Raw genomic sequence first — 23350 nt, 5'->3', positions numbered from 1 at the left:
AAAAATACCCCCCAAGTATTCGTCAAATTGTTTGCATCTGGGAACTTAGATAAAATGATTACATTTTTTCTTAGTACAGGTAAGCAATGCCTTTCAATGCGTGAAAAGAAACATGACAGAAGTAGTTCACTGTGAATCCCTGTGTTACTCAATTTGAGCACATCCATGTGTCCTTCTAGGACCGGAGCTCATTGCTTGATATCTCAGTGTTTAATCTACAGCTTAAGGAGAGATCTCTTGCTGAAACAAAACAAAGAAGAACCTTCCAAAAAAGGAGCTTTCCAATTTTTTTCTTCATTCTGGCTTTTTTGGATCTCTTTTCTCTCTTTAGGTTCATGTTAAAACAGACAGTTTGACATGGGGGATTTGGTTTTTTCTTGTTTGTTCGCTTTCAGAAAAGCAATAGTAAATGAAAGATGTCTCTATTCTCTTCCAGGTTGGATGGCAACTCAAAAATTTGGTGGCAAAGTTGCGAGAGAATCCTGCTGGAGTTAGGCTGCTGCTTAAGAAACGTCCTACTGGCTCTTTCCATTTCACTCCTGCTCCGCTGAAGAACCTGCGCTGGAAACCACCCTTGGTGCAGGTGAGAGGCTGCTAGCTCAACTGTAATGTCGGGATGGGAATGCCTTGGTTGCAATTTGAAAGAGAGAAATACCAGAAGTACGGCCAGGTACTCATGTTTAAGTGTAGGTCAAGGAAGGTTAGGTGAAATGGTTGTCCTCTTCTGGTTCCTAGATAAAAGGGAAAATATTCTTGCCTTTTTTCTCTTTCTCTTGCTCGCGAGCTCTTTCTCTCTCTCCAAGTAATGTACTCTTGATACACGAAGAAACTAGGTGTGTTGGGCATTTTAATCTGTCTCTGTGTGCCACTGGGAGAACTTATCTGAGGCAAAACTGCTGAAACTGCTGATATATATGGAATTCATCAGCATGGAGTAATAAATGTTTCCTCTATTTAGCAGAGTACTACGTTTTTGCTGAAATAACTTAGATTATTCCATATATTTGTCCTCTTTTTAGTCTGGTGAAAGGTGGGAAAGAGTGAGTGTTTTTCAAGAAGTTATTTAAACTACTTGTTTAAATAAGATTTGGTTGTTGGGCAATTAACAGATTGGGTAATGAGCAGACAGAGAAAGTGACGTTAATAACTCTTAAATAACCATGTTGAGGAATGGCTTGTGTATTAGGAAGCCACCTTGTTTTTGTGGCATCATGCCTGTCATTTAATCAGAGCCAAAGGAAAAAAAAAAAACACCACCTTGTGAACTTACCAGGGTTACCCAAAGCAAGGACTGTGTTACCAGTGTGAAGAGCTGAGGTGGGCTGGGATATAGGCTGTGCCCAGCAGCGTTTCGTTGGGGGAATGAGTGATTGGAGAAGCCTGTTGACAGTTCTGCGCTCTAACATACTGACTGGTAAAAGGCAGATGCTTGTGCAGGGGTGCCATTAACTGAGTGGTCAGAGTCAAACCCTGGGCAGGTCCTTGACAAAAAGGAGGGGGTGCAGTCCTCTTGCCTGATGAAGGTGAAAGGGTCCTTCAAGCCTTTGCTCTCCTAGAGGCAGACAGGAGCCTGGCAAGATGCTGGGGACAATGAAGCGAGCCACAAAGAGCAAAATGACAAACTTGATCAGATGAGCAATACCAAATATATTTTTCCTTTGCTTCCCTTACCCTAGTTATATCCCTTGATGCAATTTGTGGTGAACTTTACCATATTCCTGTGCATGCCCCAAGCATTAGACTGTATGGAATAAGGGTAGCATGAGCTGGCTTTGTAAGTGTTGCAGTTCATATCTATATTTAACAAATTGCATTCTTTCAATGGATCTAAAAGTAGAAGAAGGGGTTTTGTCTCTGTAGCTTTTTCTGTTTATGGAATTTGCAGGAAAAATAGAACTGGAAAGAGCAAAATACTCTTGAGCAATGCATTACCTGTGATAGAATTTCTGTAGGAGGGACTGCAAAGCTAGCCAAAACTGGGGGTGGAGGAAAATGTAAATGTTACAAGTTTTTAATGTGTTTATTAAGCATAGAAATAGTAGTTCACTAGGGTATGAAATAGTACTATTGATTATTGAATTATCTTTTTGTGAATGATAAATCAATGCTCAGATGTTTGATAGCTGTCTAACATTTCAGACCAGTCCTCTGCCAACTTCAACCCAGTCACCAGAAAGCACCATGGATACCTCACTGAAAAAAGAGAAGCCAGCCATTTTGGATCTGTACATACCACCTCCACCAGCTGTTCCATATTCTCCTCGGTATGCAAATAAATATGCCCTACTGAACAAAAAACTCCTTTATTACACTTGTTTCTGAGCTGTTTTGCTGTTAGAGCTCTGTGCAGATTAGCTTGAGGAAACTGCAGATCTCACAGACTTTCTTCTAGTTGCTTAAATGTATAGGATTGCTTAAGCTTATGCATAAATGCATAAACTACCAGGATCGTAATAGATTTTATTATTAGTAGATTATTGTGTGCCACGTAGGTCAGAGTTGTTCCCAAAACATGAATGAATGGCATCCCTCGTTTTGTTGTGGGGTTATGTTTTTGATTTTGTTTAAATCTGCCTGCACATAGCAAGAAGTCATTTTTGTCTGTAACATTTTCCACTGTTTTTTTGTTGTTGTTGGTGGTTTTTTAAAGTTCTTTAAAGTTAAGTAACTGTTGTGGGAGTTAGGATAGAAAAGAATTTGTTTAAAATAGTTAAACTTGCAAGTTGTATAAAACAGGAACATTCCCACTGAAGGGAAGGGAGAGTCAATTCATTCAACTTTATTTTTTATCCTGCAGTGTAAGCTATAAAAATGCAGACCTGTGTACACAAAAGGTGGGGGTGGGGGTGGAGTGGGTGTATGGTATGGCTAGCTTTTGTTTGTTCTCAAGCCCATGTTGACTCATGCCAGAACCCTGCCAACTGACCTGGGAAGGTGATAGACAAAAAAGTTTTTGGGCAAGGCATGCTTCCTGGCCTGCCCTGACACTTTAGGTTACATGTAGATAGCCCAGCACAGAAACTCTTGACCTTTTGCTGCAGGACTCACGTAGGAGAAGAGCTTCCCTCCTGTCATATAAGGCCTAATACAGAGACAGAAGTTGTATTACTGCAGTCTTTGGGGCAGTACCAGGGCCAGAGGAGAGGGTTTCTCCAAGGTAGGGTCCCTTTACTGAAGTTGAACCCACCTTGACCTGTTTGCTCCCTGTTTTTCATTTTTGTGCATGTTCAGTTCTAAAACAAAACAAAACAAAAAAAAAAAGCAAAAACCACAAAAAAAAACCCACAACAAACAAACAAAACCCAAAAACAACCAACAACCAAAAAAACCCCCACCAAAAAAACCATCCAGTCTCTTGGCATAAAAACAAACATATAGATTTAGCAGCTGAGTTCAGAATGCCTTGATCTTTTCTTTAAATCGTTACATTTCAAGCACATTGGTGAATTATGTGCATGTGCTCAGTTTGTTTATCTTTCCTAAAGAGTCACAAAATTATATTTAGCTTCCAGATGCCTTTAGACCTGAATCCCTGTTGACAAGGAAGGAAGTAGCAAAACGAGCTGCAGAACTTGTCCTGGATGATGTGTGGAAAGGGAAAGGCTTCTGGACTTTGACTTTTAAAGAAAGCAAACGTTGGAAGCTGTGGCAGGCAGGAAGAGGAGAAAGGGCAGTTCTTTTGCCTTCTGTTTGGCTGTTTAACTTCACCTCTGCATGTTTTGCTCTTTTTTTGACAGTGTAGTGCATTTATGTGGTAGTTTCTTTTTTTCCCCCTCATCATCCTGTTCTGTTGCCTTCCTGGCATGGATCTTCTCTGGTCCACACTGGGGAGGCAGAGAGCAGTGGCTGGTTTCCCTCCTCATGGCACAGTCTCCACATGGTGGTGTTGTAGGAAAGCTCTCCGCATCCATATGGTTGTAGTGTAACAGGTCTGTGTGGTTTTTGGTCCCTGAACTGCCATAAATAGCTCCTTCCCATTCACTGCGCTCTAGCATTGTTCTTGATGGAGATCCGGAAAAAGTGGTATGCGCTGGCCAGGAGGCTGTTGTGAATACTGGGCTATGTATGGGCTTAGACAGATGTGTATTTTTATGCCTGACTTGGCAGATGGTTGCTTCAAGCAATAAGATTGTAGCATGTACAGGGAAGGGGTAAAACAAAAAAAAAAAAAGGCAAATCTTAACTTGGAGGGTAGCTTTTCTTCCGAAAGTACTCACAAGGACTGGTTCTAAAAAATGGCTGTTCCTGGCCTTTGGAATGAGGGATTACTCTGGGAAGGGAGTTCCTGCAGAAATTGCTCAAAATCATATGTATTTAAGTATGAATTTATTACTGAAACTCTTGAGGGGGTCTCACTTTTGGATGGACAGAGAAGGTGATGAATATTCAGTGGTGGTTATTGGGCTCTTACAATGACTGAAAAGCATAGTCCTTCAGATGGAGGCGATAGGTGTTGCCATTACACAGAGGTGGATAAATCTGTGTGTGCGCTTCTCTGTCACAACTGTGTACTGAACAGGCAGTGAATTGAGAGCTTTGATACACTCAGGGCAGAAAGGTCTCATTTCTCAAAAGCTTTTTCAGGGGTGGTACCTCTAAACTTCTCTGTGTGTTAAATTACTGGCTCATTAAAAGTGAATTGGCTTGAGGGGAGTAGCTTTCTTTTCTCCTTGGTAAATATGTTTATAATGAAGACTTCCACCACCTGACTTGGATTTTTTTTTCAGCTTGTTTGGAGGACAATGCCACTTGTCAGGAGCATGACTGGGTGCTAGAAGTATCTTTCAAACCTATTTATGTCTGTAGCGTGAAACTCTCTTAAGCCACTAACTGAAGTGAAATGTCCTTTCAGAGATGAAAAGGGGAGTTTTGTATATGGAGGAGGCAACAAACCCAGTCAGCCACTACCTGGGTCCAAGGGTGCTGAGTCTCCCAATTCTTTTCTGGATCAGGAGAGTCGAAGGCGAAGGTTTACTATTGCTGATTCAGATCAGTTGCCTGGGTATCCCATGGAAGCAAATATCCTACCAGCCAAGTTGAGGGAAAAAACACAGTCCTATGGTGAGTTCATTCCTCTTTCATTATTGCTGTTATGATAAATCCTTTGGTCAGTTTGGAATAATTTGTGTTAGAAAACTGCTCATTAGACTTGATGGATATTAAGAGCAGTCTGTGCAAATTGTGAATGTGAATGAAATTCCATATCTGAAATAATTTCACTTAAATGCTGTAATTTCTGTAATGAATGTCACTTAGCTGGGCTCTGCTGCTACGGATGGCCATCTCCACGTGTGTTTTGGTTATAACTTTTGGTCATTATGTCCACTGCTGCTGTAAATGAGCAAGAGTGTGGCTGTTCAATCTCAGCACATTGCTTTCTTATATTTCACCAATGGAAGTATTTTGAACTATTTTTGTTCTGCAATTTTAACTCTTTATTGCTGTATCTCTCCCTTTGCTTAATTGAAAAAACGTATCAATTTAAAAATTGGTTTCCTAAACTTAATGTAATTCCTCATAACTTTCTATGTTGCCTTTAGGAAAACCTCGTCCTTTGTCAATGCCTGCTGATGGGAGCTGGATAGGAGCTGCAGAACCCTTCTCTAGGCCACGAGCACCAGGGAGAAAAGGCAAGGTTTTAGGTCTCATCCCTCTTTCTCTTCCCTTCCTCTTCAAAATTTCCTTGGGGTGAACTGGATGGAAATGTTTAAATTAGGAATGGAGGATTAGTGTTTGCATATTGCTGAACTGATCCAAGATGACAATTGTTGGGTTTAGCAGGAATGCTAGATGGTAGCTCTGAAATTTGTCTTAGAATTCTTGTGAGCGTTAAAAGTAGGCTAGAATGACTAGGCCAGATGTGTACTTGTCTCTTTATAGGAGAGGTTTACCATCTTGCTCTTACATAGACCCCTTTCCCTTTCTTCTGTATTTAATATTGATCATAAAACTGCTTTTTTGATAAGTCTTTCTGTTTGTTTAGCTCACTGTGGAGGCTGGTGTAGAAGCAAGCTTGTTCTCAAAAGTAAAATGTAGGGCCTTTTAGGAGTTGCTTTTTGCTGCGACTGCTGTTAGAAAACAACATATTCTGCAGATGTCACAGGATGGGAGAGAGGCAGAAGCTCATAACCTTGGATGTTAGGTTGGGTGGCTTCTTTCCTTCCCCCACTGCCCTTCTCTCCCTCCCCCACTTTTGCATCTGAAAGGCTATGAGCCCTGTTAGAGTGGGAAATAAGAAAGGATGACTATTTAGTTTATTCTTGAAATCAGTTATGAAAGCTAATGTGTAATTCTAGGGAAAATAGAAGCTGAATTCTATTATTTTAATGCAAAAATAGAAGCTGATAACAAGGAGCATCAGCCTGGAGGGATATTAGAAACAAGCTAAATAACAAGTCTGACAGAACGGTCACCAGGTGGCAGGGCTGGGTTTTGTGTGTATGGTTTTTTTGTTTGGTTTTGCTTTTGGTTTTGTGTTGGCTTTTTTTTAACACCTGAAATGTACGTAAGTGTTGCAGGCTTGTATGTAAGCTGTACTGGGTCAGAACAAAAGCCTGTCTAGCCCAGTAGGGTGTCTCTAGCAGCAGCCACCATAGTCAGATGTCTAGGGAACAGCAAAAACGGAGAAATCATCACAGGTCAATGGTCAAAACCAAGGAAGTGCTTATATCTTTATCTGCAAAATTAATTTCTGTTGTCCAGAGTAATATTTGCAGCTTTTCATCATGAGTTACATTCAGATAAACATGGATTCAACTCTGGTCTATCGGCATCTTGAATGACACGTTACGATAAGTTTTAGGTCTTGCTCATGATAATGATTTGCATGAAGGTAGTCTGTACTAGCAGTTTCGGTGTGTGTGAATCTGGAATTTAACAGTCAAACAGTATCCTCTCTGTTTGTGAATTTATTTTGTTGTTCTTTGTGTTGCTTAAAAAATATTAAAGATGCAAAAAGCCATAAATCTATTGACCGATGCTTGTGTCCAGGTGTCCTATGAAAGGTAACCAAGATCTAGGTAATTTGAAATGTAACCAGAATCTTTTTATAAAAATAAAAAATGTTAATGGGAGGGTTTTGGAAATCAACAATAATTGGTTTACCTCCTCCTGTTCGTACAGGTGAAGATGTCCTCTGCAGGTACTTCAGTAATGAAAGGATACCCCCAATCATTGAAGAAAGCCCCTCCACACAACACCCCCTCTCAAGACCGGTGTCTGACAAGCAGTTAGTGAGGGGAACGGATTATATTCGAGGCAGCAGGTGTTTTATGAATACAGACCTCCACAACAGTGCAACAATTCCTTTTCAAGAGGAAGGTGCTAAAAAATCCTCTGTTACTTCGTCCACAAAATCTTCCTCCGCAGAGCCCTCGCTGCTGGTCAGTTGGATCACGAGACTGAAATTGTTGACTCATTGACTATTGCTCACAGGACTGTTACCAAGTGCCTTTGCTCATCAGTCAGACTTCTCTACTTTTCAGCTTAACTGATGCGTAGTGACTAATATGGTGTTCTTTTCCTGGAGAATCTTACGTTTTTGCCGTTTTGTTTGTGATTTTTCATGGATCAGAGGGTTTCATAGTGCAAGGAGGGAAGAAAGGTAACAATCAAGTTCCTCTTCCTGGCCAAAAGCTGAGGGCATTTATTCCCCTGGAAATGAGTAAACTTTCAGTGACACAGAGGCCACACATGACCTGAAATATGCATAGTGACTCAGAGGAAACCATTGCATTGCCGTGAAGTCCAGTTATCTGAATGCTCAGAGGCTGGTGTGACTGGCCGGGTGTCAGAGTATGTAGAGCTCAGCAAAGTTGTGTTACTCTGCTGACCAGGAAAGATAAGCAGGGAAACAGCAGTGATGTCATCTTGCAACTTAGTGATGCTGTTGCAAGTGCTGCATGAGATCAGCCTGGTGAGGAAGAAGTAGTAGTGTTGCCGTTCTTTCTCTGATATCCAGAGATCTTAGGAAGCCTTAGGAAGAGAGTTCTCTTATTCAGAGATCTTAGGAAGTTGGACTAATTTAATTATAAATCAATCCAACCTGATATATAATCCATTTTATTGAAATCGCAGTACAAATAAAGAGCACTGAACAACTGCAGTGCTCATCCGTAAAGATACATGTATTGCTACAACATGCCAAGGAAATGCATCTGTAGAGGTGGTAAAAGAATATATATTTTTTCCTTAATTGTTTAAGAATGATTTGCTGTTAACCAAAGTAAGCGTTTAAAGACAGTCCTGTTGGACTTACGAGAACTTTTACAGTGGTTCAGTTTTTGAATGATGTGTTGTTTTTACGAAAAATATGTGCTATGATACATTACAATTGTAAGACATCTTGCTATTTTCTATATAGCTCAAATTTTTTCCAATCCAGAATTTTAAAGTAGCATTGGGTATTTTGGGAGGAAAATAAAACTTGTTTAACAAAAGAAGAGGATATTAAAGAGGTATTGTTTAAAACAATGTACATAAGATTGTTAGTATGCAAACAGTTGTGTTTAAAGTAATTTAAATGTTAAATATAGTTGTATATATATTTTTACACTTAAACAGATAGAGTTTGTACCTTCCTGTCTGCGGTACTGGGCACAGATTAGTCAAATGAAAAGAAAAAGAAAGACTTTTGTATTCCCTGCTAATTATAAGACTAACTATTTTCGTAGATCATAGATTGCCAACAGCCTTTACTCCTTTGGTCTTGCTGAAAAGCAGAAGAATTTATACTTAATAATTGGTGGGGAAAGAGGGAGGTTAAATGCTAGTTTGCACTTTGGACTGTGGCAGGAGTTGTATGTGATAACATGACTGTTAAAAACATACCATAATTCTGGCTGTGAAGTTGTGACCATTCTGCTGCAACAAGCTTATGAATGAAGTTGAGCTACAGCCCTGCAGAGACAGGATGTTAAATTCAGTTCTCAATTAATTACATTTGATTGTGACTTGCTGGTGATTTAGGTGGGGGCTGGTTTGGACCTTTCTGATCAAAGCAGATTATAATATGTTTGTTCTATGCCACCCTTCTCCACTCCCTGAGATGGCAGTGTGTACTAGAGACATGGCCAAACACAGCTGCAGTGCAGTTGAACCCTAGACCAGTTTGGTCCTGCCTCTGAGAAGAGGGCTGAAACTGCCATGTTGTAGGCACTGTGGTGTAGTATAGTCCAGCCCCAAATTGACTGAACTGTTTTAAATTAAATCACAGTTACTGAACTAGATTAAAGTCAGAGATGTTGTCTAAACAAGACTTTAAAATGGAACTTTTGCTTGTCTTTAATGTCCTGTTTTCCATGGTTTAAAAATGAATGAGGAAGCATCGTGCATATTGATGTGGAAGAAACTATGGATGTACTGGGTTTCTTTGGGTTACACCTGGACGCACTTTTAAGAGACTGAAAAGTTTGCTTCCTTTGTTCAGTTAGGTTCTCTCGAAGTTTCATCTAAGAGTAGTGAAATAGGCTTGCCCTAATTTAACTGATAGCTTTAAATCTCTGCAGCTATGAAGAAAGAGGAATTTGTGAGCATTTAGCCAGAACGAAACTTTCAAAATCTGCCTTGTTGCCTAAATACAAGCTAATCTCCCCCCCCCCCCCCCCCCCCCCCCCGCAAAATAAAACCCAAAACCAACCAAACCAAACAACCAAAAAGCAAAACCACCCACCCACCCAATGTTCTCTCCATGTTCATCCTCTCCATGCTCCAGTGTCCTAACCATGCTGTGTTAAGGTACTGAATTTGACCTTTCATCAGTCAGTCATAAGGATATCCAGTAGTTGATTGTCCAGGGAAAGAGTTGCCTGGCTCTTATTAATAGGGGAAACGGAGGTACTTTTCTGGAAATTACCAGGAGTGGTGTTGCACTTTCTCAGAATCACAGAATGGTTGAGCTTGGAAGGGATGTCTGGAGGTCATCTGGTCCAACCCCGCTGCTCAGGCAGGGCCAGTTGCCCAGGACCATGTCTAGACATTTTTTTAATATCCTGAGGATGGAAACTGCACAACCTCCCTGGGCAACCTGTGTCAGTGCCTGGTCACCCTCAGAGTAAGAAGGTGTTTCCTGATGCTCAGAGAGAACCTCCTGTGTTTCAGTTTGTGACCATTGTTCTGGTCCTGATGCTGGGCACCACTGAAGAGACCCTGGCTCAGTCTTCTTTGCACCCTTCCTTCAGGTCTTTAAACACATTGATAAGATCCTGCTGAGCCTTCTCTTCTCCAGGCTGAACAGCCCCAGCTCTCTCAGCCTTTTCTCATAGGAGAGGTGCTCCAGTCCCTTCATCATCTTGGTGTCCTTTTGTTGGACTCCCTCCAGTATGTCCAGGTCTCTCTTGTACTGGAGAACCCAGAACTGGACACAATATCCTAGGTGTGTCCCCCTAATGCTGAGTAGAGGGAAACGATCACCTCTCTCAACGTACTGGCAATACTTTGTCTAATGCAGCTGAATTTCCACTGTAAATTAGCCAAGATCATTGAAAACACATTCATGCATGGCTTCTCAATCAAGAAGGCAAATAATGTTAGGGGGTTTTTGCCCCTCTTGAGCTTTATCAGTCATTTGCAGACAGCACCAAGTTGGGTGGGAGTGTTGATTTGCTTGAGGGTAGCAAGGCCCTTACATAGGGACCTGGACAGGCTGGATTGTTGGGCCAGGGTCAACTGTATGAGATTCAACAAGGCTCAGTGCCGGGTCCTGCACTTGGGTCACAACAACCCTATGCAATGCTACAGGCTTGGGGAAGAGTGGCTGGAAAGCTGCTGGGTGGAAAAGGACCTGGGGGTGTTGGTCAACAGCTGATTGAATGAGCTGGCAGTGTGTCCAGATGGCCAAGAAGGCCAATGGCATCCTGGCTTGAGTCAGGAAGAGCGTGGCCAGCAGGACCAGGGAGGTGATAGTGCCCCTGTACTCGGCACTGGTGAGGCCGCACCTCGAGTACTGTGCTCAGTTTTGGGCCCCTCACTACAAGAAGGACATCGAGGTGCTGGAGCGCATCCAAAGAAGGGCAGCGAAGCTGGTGAAGGCTCTAGAGCACAAGTCTTACAAGGAGCAGCTGAGGGAACTGGGGTTGTTTAGCCTGGAGAAAAGGAGGCTCAGGGGAGACCTTATCATTCTCTACAACTACCTGAAAGGAGGTTGTAGCGAGGTGGGGGTTGGTCTCTTTTCCCAAGTAACAAGCAATAGGATGAGAGGGAACGACCTAAAGCTGCGCCAGGGGAGGTTTAGATTGGATATTAGGAAAAATGTCTTCACCGAAAGGGTAGTCAGGCATTGGAACAGGCTGCCCAGGGAAGTGGTTGAGTCCCCATCCCTGGAGGTATTTAAAATATATGTAGATGTGGTGCTTAGGGACATGGTTTAGTGGTGGGCTTGGCAGTATTAGGTTAATGGTTGGACTCGAAGGTCTTGAAGGTGTTTTCCAACCTTAACGATTCTATTATTATTGATGGACTTTTGGCCATTGTAGTGTATGTATGCAGAATAAATATAGCAGAACATGATATACCTGTTTTTGTGGCCATACCTCTCTTTTTTGAAACATGAGGAGATAAGTGCAGTTGAAAGACTTATGGGAACAGACTCTACTCTTTCTAGTACCTATAAACTAGAGCTTTTCGCTTCCTATGCTGGTGACATTGATTACCGAAAAGCAAATGCATCAAGAAAACTTAAAAGAACAATAAAATAGATAGCTGTAACTTCAAGCACTTGATAAGGTGAATGAAACACTAGACCCCTTTTTCCTTTGCCTGTATAGCTCTTTAACATACATAACCTGACCTTCTTCCAAGTGTCTGTGTCTTTTTAAAGACCTGATCTAATCTTGCAACACAGGGGTAGCTGTTAAGGTATTGGCTGCAAGATTCTCCTCTAATATAATTTTTTATCAATTGTTGTTGGGCTTTATGTTTATGCACTCATCATTTGCTTTAGAAATCTTGATTCAAAGTGAAAATGAGTTTTAATTGACCCATTTTGTGCCTTTTCCTGAGAGAAAGGAAGGAAAAGAAGGGAATATCTATGGGAGACACATGTTCATAAATTATGTCAAGTTCAAGGGGAAGTAACAGTCCCCTCTCTTCCTGCATGAAGCGGGGAGGAGGTCTAAAGAACTTGGGGAAGGCTGTAAGTCCATAGCCACCTGCCACCCAGGTATTTAGAGGGAGGACCACAGCTCCATAGCCCTCCTCTGATCAACATTATTCTTAACCAATATGGCCAACCCTAGCAGAAAGAGCCTCATTATATCTTCAGGGACTTTTTGGCAGCCGCTTTGTGTATGTATATGTCACACCAAAGCTTCCTTCCCCCATTCTGTGGAGCCTCTTGCTATGTGGAGTGGTTGTTTGCGGCTCTGAGAGGTGACCACTAAGCAAGGGTGTTTCTTGGCTCAGGTATGCACAAATAATGTCCAAATGATTTCTTTACCAGCGAAGGAAGCATGTAGCTCTTATTTCCTTTCCTTTATATTTGTTACAAAATGTTAATAATACTAGAAAGGTCTTTCCAAGAGAACTGATGGAGTAGATGGGGGAGTCGGGCTCTGATCTGGAGAGGGGCTCAGCGTTGTGTAGAGAACAAGTGTGCCATTGCCACTGGATGATAATGCAATCAGTTGAATAAGCTGCTGCAGATGTGTAGTGGCAGCTAATAAAGTCCTATATTTTGTTTCAAAGAAACATTGAAATCCCTCACTGCATGAACACCAAATGAGAGGGGAAAATACAAGTACCACTGTAGGAAGAGAAATAAAGTGAAGTTGCAAGGAACGGGTAGAAGGTAGATCTTTAAGAGCAGGTTTTACACTATTCTATGAAAAGCACTTGGACTTCAGATGGTTTGCTTCACTCCATGACTTCACTTCCCTAGCAAAGAATAGAGATTAAAACCCACAGCTTTCTCTATGTCTGTGCACAACGTGCAATATTAACCAGCTGGTGTTTAGCAAATAGCAATGTGGCACAGATCGTTTACCACTATCGTTGCCATTTGGGAGAAATGCTGCTGTTGGTTTGGGAGGATGGTTTAAAATGCAGGAAAGACCCATAGCAGTGCATGTCACAATATTCCCTAGTGCGGTTATTTTTCTTCTTCACAGTAACAGCTCCTGTTAGAAGTTCTAGTGTATGGAGAACTGTTAAAAATTCAACTTTTTTCAGATTGTTCCTTTTTCATTTTAATCTCATTCGGAGAGGGTGAAATTTGTCCTGTGTTTGTGGAATAATTTCTCCTACCCACTTCTTCTTCTCTTCCTCTTTGTACCGTATTAATTCAAAAGCGAGGGGAAACACCTGAAAAGTCTGAACTCCCAAAGACTAGCGCACTTTCTTTGTCCAGGAGGTTAAATTTGAAAGATGTTGATTACTTAACTTCTTGATGTGTATAGTGAATATAGAGGGGGCTCTCTAGTTTGGGGGTAAAACAAAAAAAGACCCACAGATCTAGAAATAAATCACAGGCAATATCTTTCTGGCTTAACCTGAGAAAAATGTAGACAACAAGTCAGAAACTGCTATTATGCAGAAACTTGGCTCGTCTCTCGGTACTGAAGGTACATGTATCTGTTATAACAAAAACTATGCCTAGGTTGACTTCCCTAATGAGTACAGCATATGTATCCAGATATCCTGGCAGGGTACAGTACTCCACAATGCTCTGAGTACTCTTGTCACAGTGGCAAAACAACACAGTTAATTGGAAAAGATTGTAAAGGCCACAAAAATGAAAAAGACTATTTGGTATATATGTATAGAGAGGTTTCAGGAATGTGCATTTCAGAAATACTGAGCAGGCTTCTATTTTAGTCTGTAGAGTATTTGCAAGCCAATACCTTTGGTGTTCCCTTACATAACCGTTGCGAGAAAATACTATTCTAGATGGTAATGTGCAAGAGGAGATAAGATATAAAAATGAATACTAATGGCTTGTAGAGACAGAGTTTGGGGTAATTCTTCAAGCAATGTGTTTGCTCTAATATTATGGATAATGAAATTAATTAGTGTTTGAATTCTGGATGACCAACAGAGGTGGACAGAGTACTGTGAGTATTATACTAATTTTATACTAATCAATGAACTGATAACCTTTCCCTCCTCCTAAGTAGGGCTTGTTTTAAAAACAACATACTCCATAAGCTGGGTGCTCATTGAACAGTAAGGGGAGGGGGCGGGGGGAATCTATAACTTAGCCAAACCAGGAAACAGATGGTGAAGACTAGCTTTATAGTTGGAGAGGATAAAGAATTTTCTTTTTACAAAAATAATTTTTTGTCCAAATCTTATGTCCTGTTTTTATTACATTGCCGACAGACAGTCTTCACAAACTGCTCTATACCTGCAACCACATCATGAATAGACCAAGCTAAACCCCTCATCAGGCTTTAACTTGGACCTTGGTGATAAATTCAGCTCAAATCTTTTTTGTTGGTTTTACGTCCTCAGGAGCTTTTCTGCATTCATCAGTCAATTTTTGGAGTCTCTTATGCATGATCTGGGCAGCAAGACTCGTGTGTATGCATTCTCAGAACTGCCTTTGCCAGCAGGATTGGTATCGTGGAGGAGGGTGGGTGCTGGCTTGTGCTTGTGGTTTCTGCACTTGGAGAAGTTCTTCTTCCCCCGGCTTCCACCATATGTCCTAGTGCACAATCTCAGAGCCTAAGTTAGAAATACTTGTGCCCAATTGGAAAGAAGTGTTGGCTCCTTTAGAGTAAACCGACTTTGTCCTGCTGTATAACTGTGGCTTCTTTCTTCTCTTTAGTCAGAGTTTTCCTTTGCACGTGCTGTGCTTATGGAGCATGCGATCTTTGTGGCCATCACATAGAAATGCGTTTGTCATCTTGCAGACTGTAAGGTTTTATAACGAACAAGAGCTCTTGAGAAAGCCATCAACTTAAACTAAAATGTAGAAAGAACACTCCAAAAAGACTCAGTCTGGAGAACGAAGAAAGAAGGGCCGGGCTAAGCTGAAGGTGTGGGTCTGTGTTGTGTTGAACACCCCTTCAGCAGTATAGCAGTAACTCTGCAGAGAAAACAACCCACACAAGTGCTACATGTCCATTTGTTTCTACTGCTACATTTGTGTGGTGCTGGAATACGAAACAAGGGCAGTCACTCAAAGTAGTTATATATAGTTCCACGCACAGCACTTGAGCTGTAAGATGCATGACAAAAGCAGTCAAGAGCTGCTATCAATATATAATTTCACCAGGTTCTACTGCCTACGCTGCTGCTGCATCAGTTTAAAATAGTAACCCCTCTTTATCCTGTTACCTGCACAACATCAACCCGGCTCTCTGGCAAGTGCGTAACCATCAGTTTTACCTTCTTTTGCGATAGTTGGTAACTGCTGGTGAGATTGTGTCATTCCTAGGGGGCCTCACACAGTGGTCCCAAAAGCTCAGTTAGTTTGCGTTACTCTGGACTCAGTCCAGAAGTGGAAAGTCAAATTTAAAAACACTATTGCTGGGCCAATATCACTTAGAGTTGGGATTTTTTATACTTACTAAATATGAAACAGGCAGGAGTTGTCTGTTGCACATACTTTACCAGTGGGAAGAAAAATGAGGATTCCATATTTGGTGGAGGAAAAAAAAACCAGACCTTTGAGTGTCCTCCAGCTCCTGCCAGTGGGAGAAATGTGTTTGTTTTAGCATGACATAGAATAGATGTAGACATTTCTTTTTAAACCTCCCTGTGTGGCCACCTCAGTTTTTCAGGATGATGTAAGCCATCAACTTTCCCCCTTAAGTGGTTATGGGGTTAACCTAATATATTTTTTTTGGGAGAGGGCAAAGATAACTTTTCTTAGGTGATTACGTGATTTGTTAATTGGGTATGGAGACAGAGGAATTAACCATAAAACAAATGCTGGACACTGCTGATCTGCAGGGAGGATCCTTGGAGTCAGTTTGTGATTGCAGTTTCTATTTGTTCCTTGGGCTCTGGTGAGGATATGTTCATCACGCACGGTGGCAGTTTGGCAGCGAGGCAGCAGCCGAAGAATCAGAGGACAACCAAGTCCAATTTACAGCGCTGCTTTCAGCAAAGTGAGTTAGTTGCTTGGGTGGAGGTTGGTTTGTTTGTTTGTTTTCTCCTGTAAGCATAGCCGTCCTTCAGTACGGATGGGACAGAGTAGGAACTGTTGGAATGCACCTGTGGAGCAAACCCGATGAGATCCCGATAATGCAGTGGGCTGTGCTTGCTGCTGGTGCCTAGCCACCACGCGTTTTGATGTGCTCTGGGAGTGCCTTTGCAGGTAATGAGCCTCAGACCCTCGTGACCTTCACTTAGAGGCTTTTTTGTTTGGGAAATATTTACTGAGAGCCATAGAAAATGCCACAGTCTAAACTGATACATGTATTTAATGGCTTTTCCAAGTAATAGCATGCTTCTCAGTGCTACTTATTAACGTGTTTCCTTCTTCCATCCCCCATTAGCTGTTTCCAGTGCAGATGCTTCTAATGAAATCCTTACATATTTAAAGTGAAAATGTTAATAATGCCAAGTATTCACAAATGGGCCATAAAGTTCTATCTGTAAACTGTAAAAAAAACAAACAACAACAAAACCAAAAAGAAAACCTTTTTTCTGCCTTATGAATAATAACTTAATGAATGACAATGAATAATAATGAAACTAAGGATTTTCACCCTGGTGAAATGATAAATCTTGGATGATTTATTTGGTTTTATTACATGGTAGTAGGAAGTGAAGGCAGTAGTTCAGGTATTGTAGGTTCTTGTAGAGCAGTTGTGGTGTTTAAATTTTTCTCCACAGAACTTGAACAAAGGTTTTCTTAAGCATAACGTGGCTCTAGCTGAAATTGTCTTCCCCAAGCCCCTTGAATGTCCCACTGAACAGGCAGAAGTCTCAATATCTTCTGGCACAGCTCTTGACCATTTGTTTCTGGTGGGAAGTTTGTATAACTGAGTAGGATGAGAACAAAATCACTGATCTCCAAAATGAATTGTGTCCCTTTCCCTACTTCCTTCTTCCTCTCTGATGTCCCTACTTTAAGGCCAATGGACTTTGCAGGAATTTATTGCACAAACAAACAGCTATAAAGCTTATAATATTTATAGCATAATCTAGTTTGTTTTGTTGTCTGAGATAGCTTTGGCCAGAGCTTTCCAGTAAAAATAGCGCTGCCGGCAAGACAGTATTTCCAAGCTCTTTATTCGCATAAGAATTCCTCTCTGCTTAGTAAGCTGTCGGCTTAGACTCTGCTTTGAAGCTGCTTAGACCACCCCAAGCAGTCCTTGGTCCTTTAGCTCCAAACATGTTGGCTTCTTATCGCTGGAGAGGAAAAAAGTCTGCTTTTCCTCCTGGACCAGATTTTTGTAACTGTGGTTTGCAGGTCCCGTTGGAGAGCTGGGTGCGGACCTACCGCACAGGCCTCCTGCCCCTCTCCTGCCTGCCCCTCTCCTGCCTGCCCCTCTCCTGCCTGCCCCTCTCCTGCCTGCCCCTCTCCTGCCTGCCCCTCTCCTGCCTGCCCCTCTCCTGCCTGCCCCTCTCCTGCCTGCCCCTCTCCTGCCTGCCCCTCTCCTGCCTGCCCCTCTCCTGCCTGCCCCTCTCCTGCCTGCCCCTCTCCTGCCTGCCTGTACATGTGCTTGGCTGGGTGGAGGGATGAGACGGCGAGGAGGAGGAGGAGCCCATCAGCTAAAACAGCAGTCCCTCTCTCCTCCTCCTCCTGCTCAGGAGCTGAGCAACGGGCCTCTGGTTCAGCTCTCAAAATACAAATTTAGAAAGTTTTTGGTTGCAGAAAAGACAAATAATTGTTCAGGTTTTTTTAGAAGTAATAAAGATAGGAAGTACAAACATTTAGGAATCTAGGATCGAGTGCAACTAATTGTTTCCCAGTCAGAAGGCTTTCCTGGGATGCTGCTGCCTCTCCTGCCGTGGTGCAGGGGCTGCTCTGTGGCTTTTTTCAGGAATGGGTTGGATTTTTACTAAAAGCATCTGCACTGACAGCTTCCTTCTGCCCTGTGGCCAAGCGAGGGAGCGGGATTTCCTTCCTCCCCCAGTGCGGCTTTTTCCTGAGCTGGGAGCCAGGTGAGAGTCACTCCCCGGTAGCAGGGCAAGAGGGCAGAGGCTGGTGTGGTGCGCTGGGTCATACACCTGGTCCCCGTAGGCTGTGCTGTGTCCTGCGGTGAATAACCTGCACTTGATTGCTGTGACTGTGGTCCCAAGGAGCTGTAGGTCAGAACTAGCTTACGAATATACTCAAATAGCAAATGAATCTGGGACTAGAAAACTAAAAACCTGATTGAAAGGCTAATGTGAAAAGATACACGTGTTGTTCTTTGATTTGCAAAGTTTGTTTTCCTGTGAAAGTGCAGGGACAGTTTGGAGGGATGGTGTGTCCCACAGCACAGTGTTAACACGCAGGTAACATGAGGGAGCCATTATATAAAAAACAAAAAAGATTTGGCAGTGTACGAGCTCCTCATACGTCCCGCGCAGAAAGGCCTTTATTAAAGTGAAGTGGGCAAGTAAGCTGGAGTTGTCTGGGAGAGACTGTGAAGCGAGGCACTGAGGCAGGCACCCCAGGGTGCTCATGCATGAGTGAGCCTGGCCACAAGAAACGCATTTGACTTGCTACTGACTGGAGTTTGCTATTGTGCTTGGGATGGATATGGTCTGTGTGTGGGGAATAAGGCCTCTAGCAGGATGTGGAAGAGGCTCAGGTTTCAGTATCATGACTCATTTTCCCAGTAGTTGACCAAAGATGAGGAGTGTGGTGGGAAGCCGTGATGAGAAGTACTCCCATTGCTATCAAGAAATGGCAGGGTATGAAAAAACCATCACCAGAAATTTGAAGTTCAGAAAACCTGAACCACGCCTGGTAACCAAAGCCCATGGCATCTCCCACAGGTCGCTCCTGCAAATGTGGATTTTTTTGTCTAGTGTCAAATGAAGTATTTGACATTTTTTCAAAATGCCGATTTTGAGCACCCTCTGGTCTCACACAGTGCTTGCTGCTCACGTAGCTGGGTGTGATAGGAGACATCTTGGCAAAGGTGGGTGAGTCTGGCAGTGTTAACTCGGGGCAGGAGCTGCAAGGTGAGAGTTGCACCAGCCTGACTAGTTTGATACAAGCTCCTTGGGTTGGATATACATAACATGTCTACTCTTAAAATAAAATGAAAGTCAGTTATAAAAAAAACAAAACCAAAAGCCGTTAGTAGAAGAAGAGATGCTGCCAAAGCGTGGTTCTCTGGTTGCTTTCCAATACTCTTGCCTACCTTACACCCCTAAGACAAAAATCCCACGCAGTGCCTTAATGGAAAGGGGTACACTAAGTAACTTCAAAGGCTTCCTTCTGTTGATCAAAGCACCAGGCCAAACAACATTTCTGTTATTTTTCTCTAGGTCTTGAGTGACTTCCAGTGATGACCAGTCCATTCAATATGTTGCTGCCTGATCCCTTTGCTTAAGCAAGGTGGCCTGTGGTAGCATAGGTGCTGGACGTGCACTTGGGCAACAGTTGTGTGTTCCTCTAGATGGCCCCAGTTTGGCTGCCCTTGCTGAGCCCCTTGGGCAGCTTCTGCATTGTCACGCTTGTGCGCCTGCAGAAGGCGGTGTTGTGTTCGATGTGCTTGTGCTGCTTTTGTTCTCTAGGATAAATAAGCATTTCTCCTGCTAAGTAATGGGGGCTTGTCTGGCAGGAAGCTCCGTCCAAGGCAGCGCTAGGCCTGATTCTTCTTTTTACTTTTTGTGTCAAATCTGTTTGGTTTATTAGAGCCATTCCTGTTTTATGGCTGCAGGGATGAAATGAAAATAGGATCTTGTTGCTGAAGAGGATTCAAGTGACCATTTGAACAAATGAAAAAAGGCCAAGGAAATTAGGGAAGTAAAACCAGGCACTGTTTCTTCATCTTTGAGCAGTGCTAAACCAAAAATACACCAAGTAAACGTGTATGCGTTTTGCATTTTTGTGTCTTTTGCTCTCAGCCTACTCTCTGGAAACTTTTAATATTATTCTCCTACAAGTTTCTAGACAACGAGAGCACCTTGAACTTTCAAAATGTAGCTGCAGGTAACTTTGGGACATTTACGATCAATCTGCTGTTTATTGTGCTGTTGTATCTGGGAGATCAGACTGCTGGCAACATCTGGCTTTTCTGTTCCTTCCCAGCCCTCCCACTCTAAAACCAATGCACATCACATCAGGTGGCTTTCAAAATGATGAGCTCGTCACTAGATCCTCTTTTCACTGCCCTGTTTGACTGAGCTTTTGAGAACAACATAAAATAGATTTTTAAAGGCTGGAGATACTGCAGTATATGAGCACCAGTAGATGTAATTTATTAGTAGGTTCGAGAACTGGAGCCATTGTAAGGTAATGGATACACTGCTGCATTTTAGATGAAAAGTTGTTCTTCAAATAGAAATTGCGCTGATATGTACTTGGACTATTAATTACGCTTTTGGTTCAGAAATGCACAAAGCAGCATTTGTGTGCAACTTCAGTAAAGTTCACGTGGAAAAGCTGAATCATCCAAGCCATCTGAATGATGCACACTATTCGGTGGTTGTTTTCTTCAGCAGGCAGCTGGTGATCTCTCTTCCTGTATTTGGGGCTGGGGCCGGGGGGGGGGGAGAAAAGGAAGACGGGAAGGAGTCTCCGTGGGGGGGAGCCCTCTTGGTTCATATGTGCAAACTTCACGATTTTCCTGAGAGATCTCTAGATTTGTGGTAAGTTAAAACTATATTCAGAAGATTGAAGAGGCAATATATGTTACAACTGGGTTATAAAGTGTTTTTACTTTAAAGTAGTAATGCTTTATACACTTTTCAGGCATGATTCGCTTAGTGTAATTTATATTTCAAGCAGTGCTTCATGGGGAGGACATGGGAGTTGTGCTAGGGCTGGGGATCCTTCAGACTGGGTAGCTTCTACGTCTCCTGCCCCTCTCTCGAAATCAGGAGGTGAACTGTAAGATTTGGTGCCTCTCCAGCTAGAAAATGATAACTTGACTTACTTCTTGTGCTGCCTATGTTGTAAACTTAACACTTTAATTTACATGTTTACCTACCTAAGCTCAATGGTAGTGAAGGGCTGTTTAATGCTGGAAAAACTCCCAGCTAAGGAGGGGGACACAGATGTGATTGATAGGGTTGTGGGGGAGCAGTAGTTCTGCAGACACTTCCCCCCGCCCCTTCCTGCAGCTACAACATCTTTAGTTTTCCACATATAGGATGCATCTAGTTTTCTGTGGGATGTCTTGTTTGCATTGACTTTGGCAAACAAGTTAACTGTTTTTTATGCTCTATCCCTTTATTACAGTCTGCCTTATCTATTTAGATCGTAAGGGTTTTTTTTTGTAGCAAGCCATATCTTACAATTGTAACTTCCTGCGCATGCTGGGTCGGTGATTTAATTGGCTTCTAGGCACTTTCATACTAAATAGTAATAATACAGTTCAAAAGGCCTAAAGAGCAGCAGCAAGGGCCTTGGTTTGGAATGGAAAAAGCAATGCAGAGGAGCTTTGCTCAGAGATCATCTTGTTGGCTCGATTTTTCTTTTCTTTTTTTTCCCAAAGCTGAAGAGGGACACAACAAGCAGGCATTCAAATCTTCTTTTGAGTCCATACCAACCTCTGTGACTACGTCAGTATGAATAATAATCTCCCTGGGAAACGATGATAAATTGCTTGTATTTCTAACTAACGCAGAACAGAAAAAAGGATCGGGGATCTTGTTTTAGGCAGGTTCTTCAAGAGTCTTTCATTGACTGTGCTAGGGGGGCACTTCCGTTCCTTTTGGTGACTCTCATTTTAGGGCTGGCAGTGCCAGTCATGTAGCCTGAAGTGCTCACCACAGCAGGTATTTCTAATGAGGGGGCAACAGCCCTCTTAGGGCTCTCTGCTTGGAAAACACTGGCCTTTGAGGAAATATTAAATAAAATGATGTTGCGTAGTCTTCAGAAGAGGTGACTGAGTTGGTGTCATAAGAACAAACATGATAAAGATTTATGTAAGAAATTTATAGGACAGATTTTTAGAGGACAAGAGATAATAGGCTTAAATTACAGCATGGAGCTTGAAATTGGTAGAAAAATCTGAAGTCAAGGAGAGTTAAGCACTGGTTTAGGCTGCCGAAAGAAGCCATGGAACCCTCACTATTTGATGTCTTTAAGAACAGGTTAGGCAGCCTCTGTCAGGAATAGCCCAAGTGTAATTGTCTGGGAGGGACAGACTTAATGATCTCATGATGTCTCTTTCCTACTTTATGAATCTGCAGAGATGTGAGTAGGCCCTATATAATTGCATCCTGGTAGAGTTCATCAAGTGCTTTCAGGTTGTTATGGATAAAATCCCCCATATGCACTTCAAGTCACTATAACCATAGTGAAGTTTTGAGGTTTAAAGGAGCCTGAGGCAATAGAGTGAATGCATGAGAAGATTCAGTTCAGTGGAAAAACGGCAATCAGTACAGTGGAAATCAGTACTTTTTGTAAATTTGCAGTTGTCTAGAATAAAATCATCATCTTCTGCAATTACCATTGTCATTCCTTCAGTCGAGGCACTTGCAGAACATTGGGAAAACATAGTTATTTGATTTGATGAACTACGGGTTTTTTCTCTTTAACCAAAGGGAAGTATTAAGGATGGGTCTACACTTCCATGTCTTCAAGGGAAAACATATTGATAGCTCTGGAAGATATTTTAGTCTTTGAAAACCAAACCAACAGATCTACAAAATCTATTCTTTTATATTGCTTCTTGTGTTATGATAGAGTTGAAAGACCTTCCCCCCACGTACCCCATTCCTATTGTAACCCTTAATTTTTAAAAGGGAAAATAACTTGCAGACAGGCAGGGTAGCTCAGTGCTTATGGAAGTATCTTGTTCCTTGTGCAAACAAGCTGTGAAGCAAAAAAGTACCCACCCTCATCTTCTTTTAACCAATGGGTGGCCCAGGGATAAGAGCTTTGTGGGGAGATACAGTGATGGCATTATACTGAGAAATGAATGTCCCACACAGTGCAAGTCATCAGTGGCCAGAGTCTCCAGAAAGCAGCACCAGATGCCCTGAATGTTTTGGCACACAAGCCTGCAGAAAGCTCCAAAGAGGAGGAAGTGAAAGAACGGTGACAAGTCTCTTGCAAGCAATTTTAGAGATGTGGGACTTCATTTGCACATGAGTACAACAGCTCTCTTCAGCAAAAAGCATGGCGGGAAGTGGGATAGACTGTGTCTTTTCTACCACTCAAAGGACTGAGCCATCTGATTCTTCCATGTCATCACTGAACTCTGCCTGGTCGGCTGTCGTTCTCTCTTCTATGGACTATTCATTCTTTCCACAAGTAACACATATGCTTCTTCAGGCCTGTCTCTATTAC

At 42.3% G+C, this 23350-nt stretch overlaps 1 protein-coding gene across 1 annotated transcript in view; it reads left to right on the top strand.

The window, feature by feature from the left end:
• The window catches only part of CNKSR3 (CNKSR family member 3), a 60757-nt gene extending 51858 nt beyond the window's left edge, over positions 1-8899 (top strand). Inside the window, exons 9-13 of the mRNA XM_082305570.1 lie at positions 437-583; positions 2140-2264; positions 4853-5061; positions 5541-5630; positions 7123-8899. Of these exons, the coding sequence (XP_082161696.1) occupies positions 437-583; positions 2140-2264; positions 4853-5061; positions 5541-5630; positions 7123-7421 (870 nt within the window). The 3' untranslated portion in view covers positions 7422-8899. The remainder of the gene's footprint in view (positions 1-436; positions 584-2139; positions 2265-4852; positions 5062-5540; positions 5631-7122) is intronic.
• The last annotated feature ends 14451 nt before the right edge of the window (positions 8900-23350 follow it).

This window comes from Platalea leucorodia (assembly GCF_965183815.1).
Source record: "Platalea leucorodia genome assembly, chromosome: 3".
Classification (NCBI taxonomy): Eukaryota; Metazoa; Chordata; class Aves; order Pelecaniformes; family Threskiornithidae; genus Platalea; species Platalea leucorodia.
This window is presented reverse-complemented; position numbering and strand designations above follow the sequence as displayed.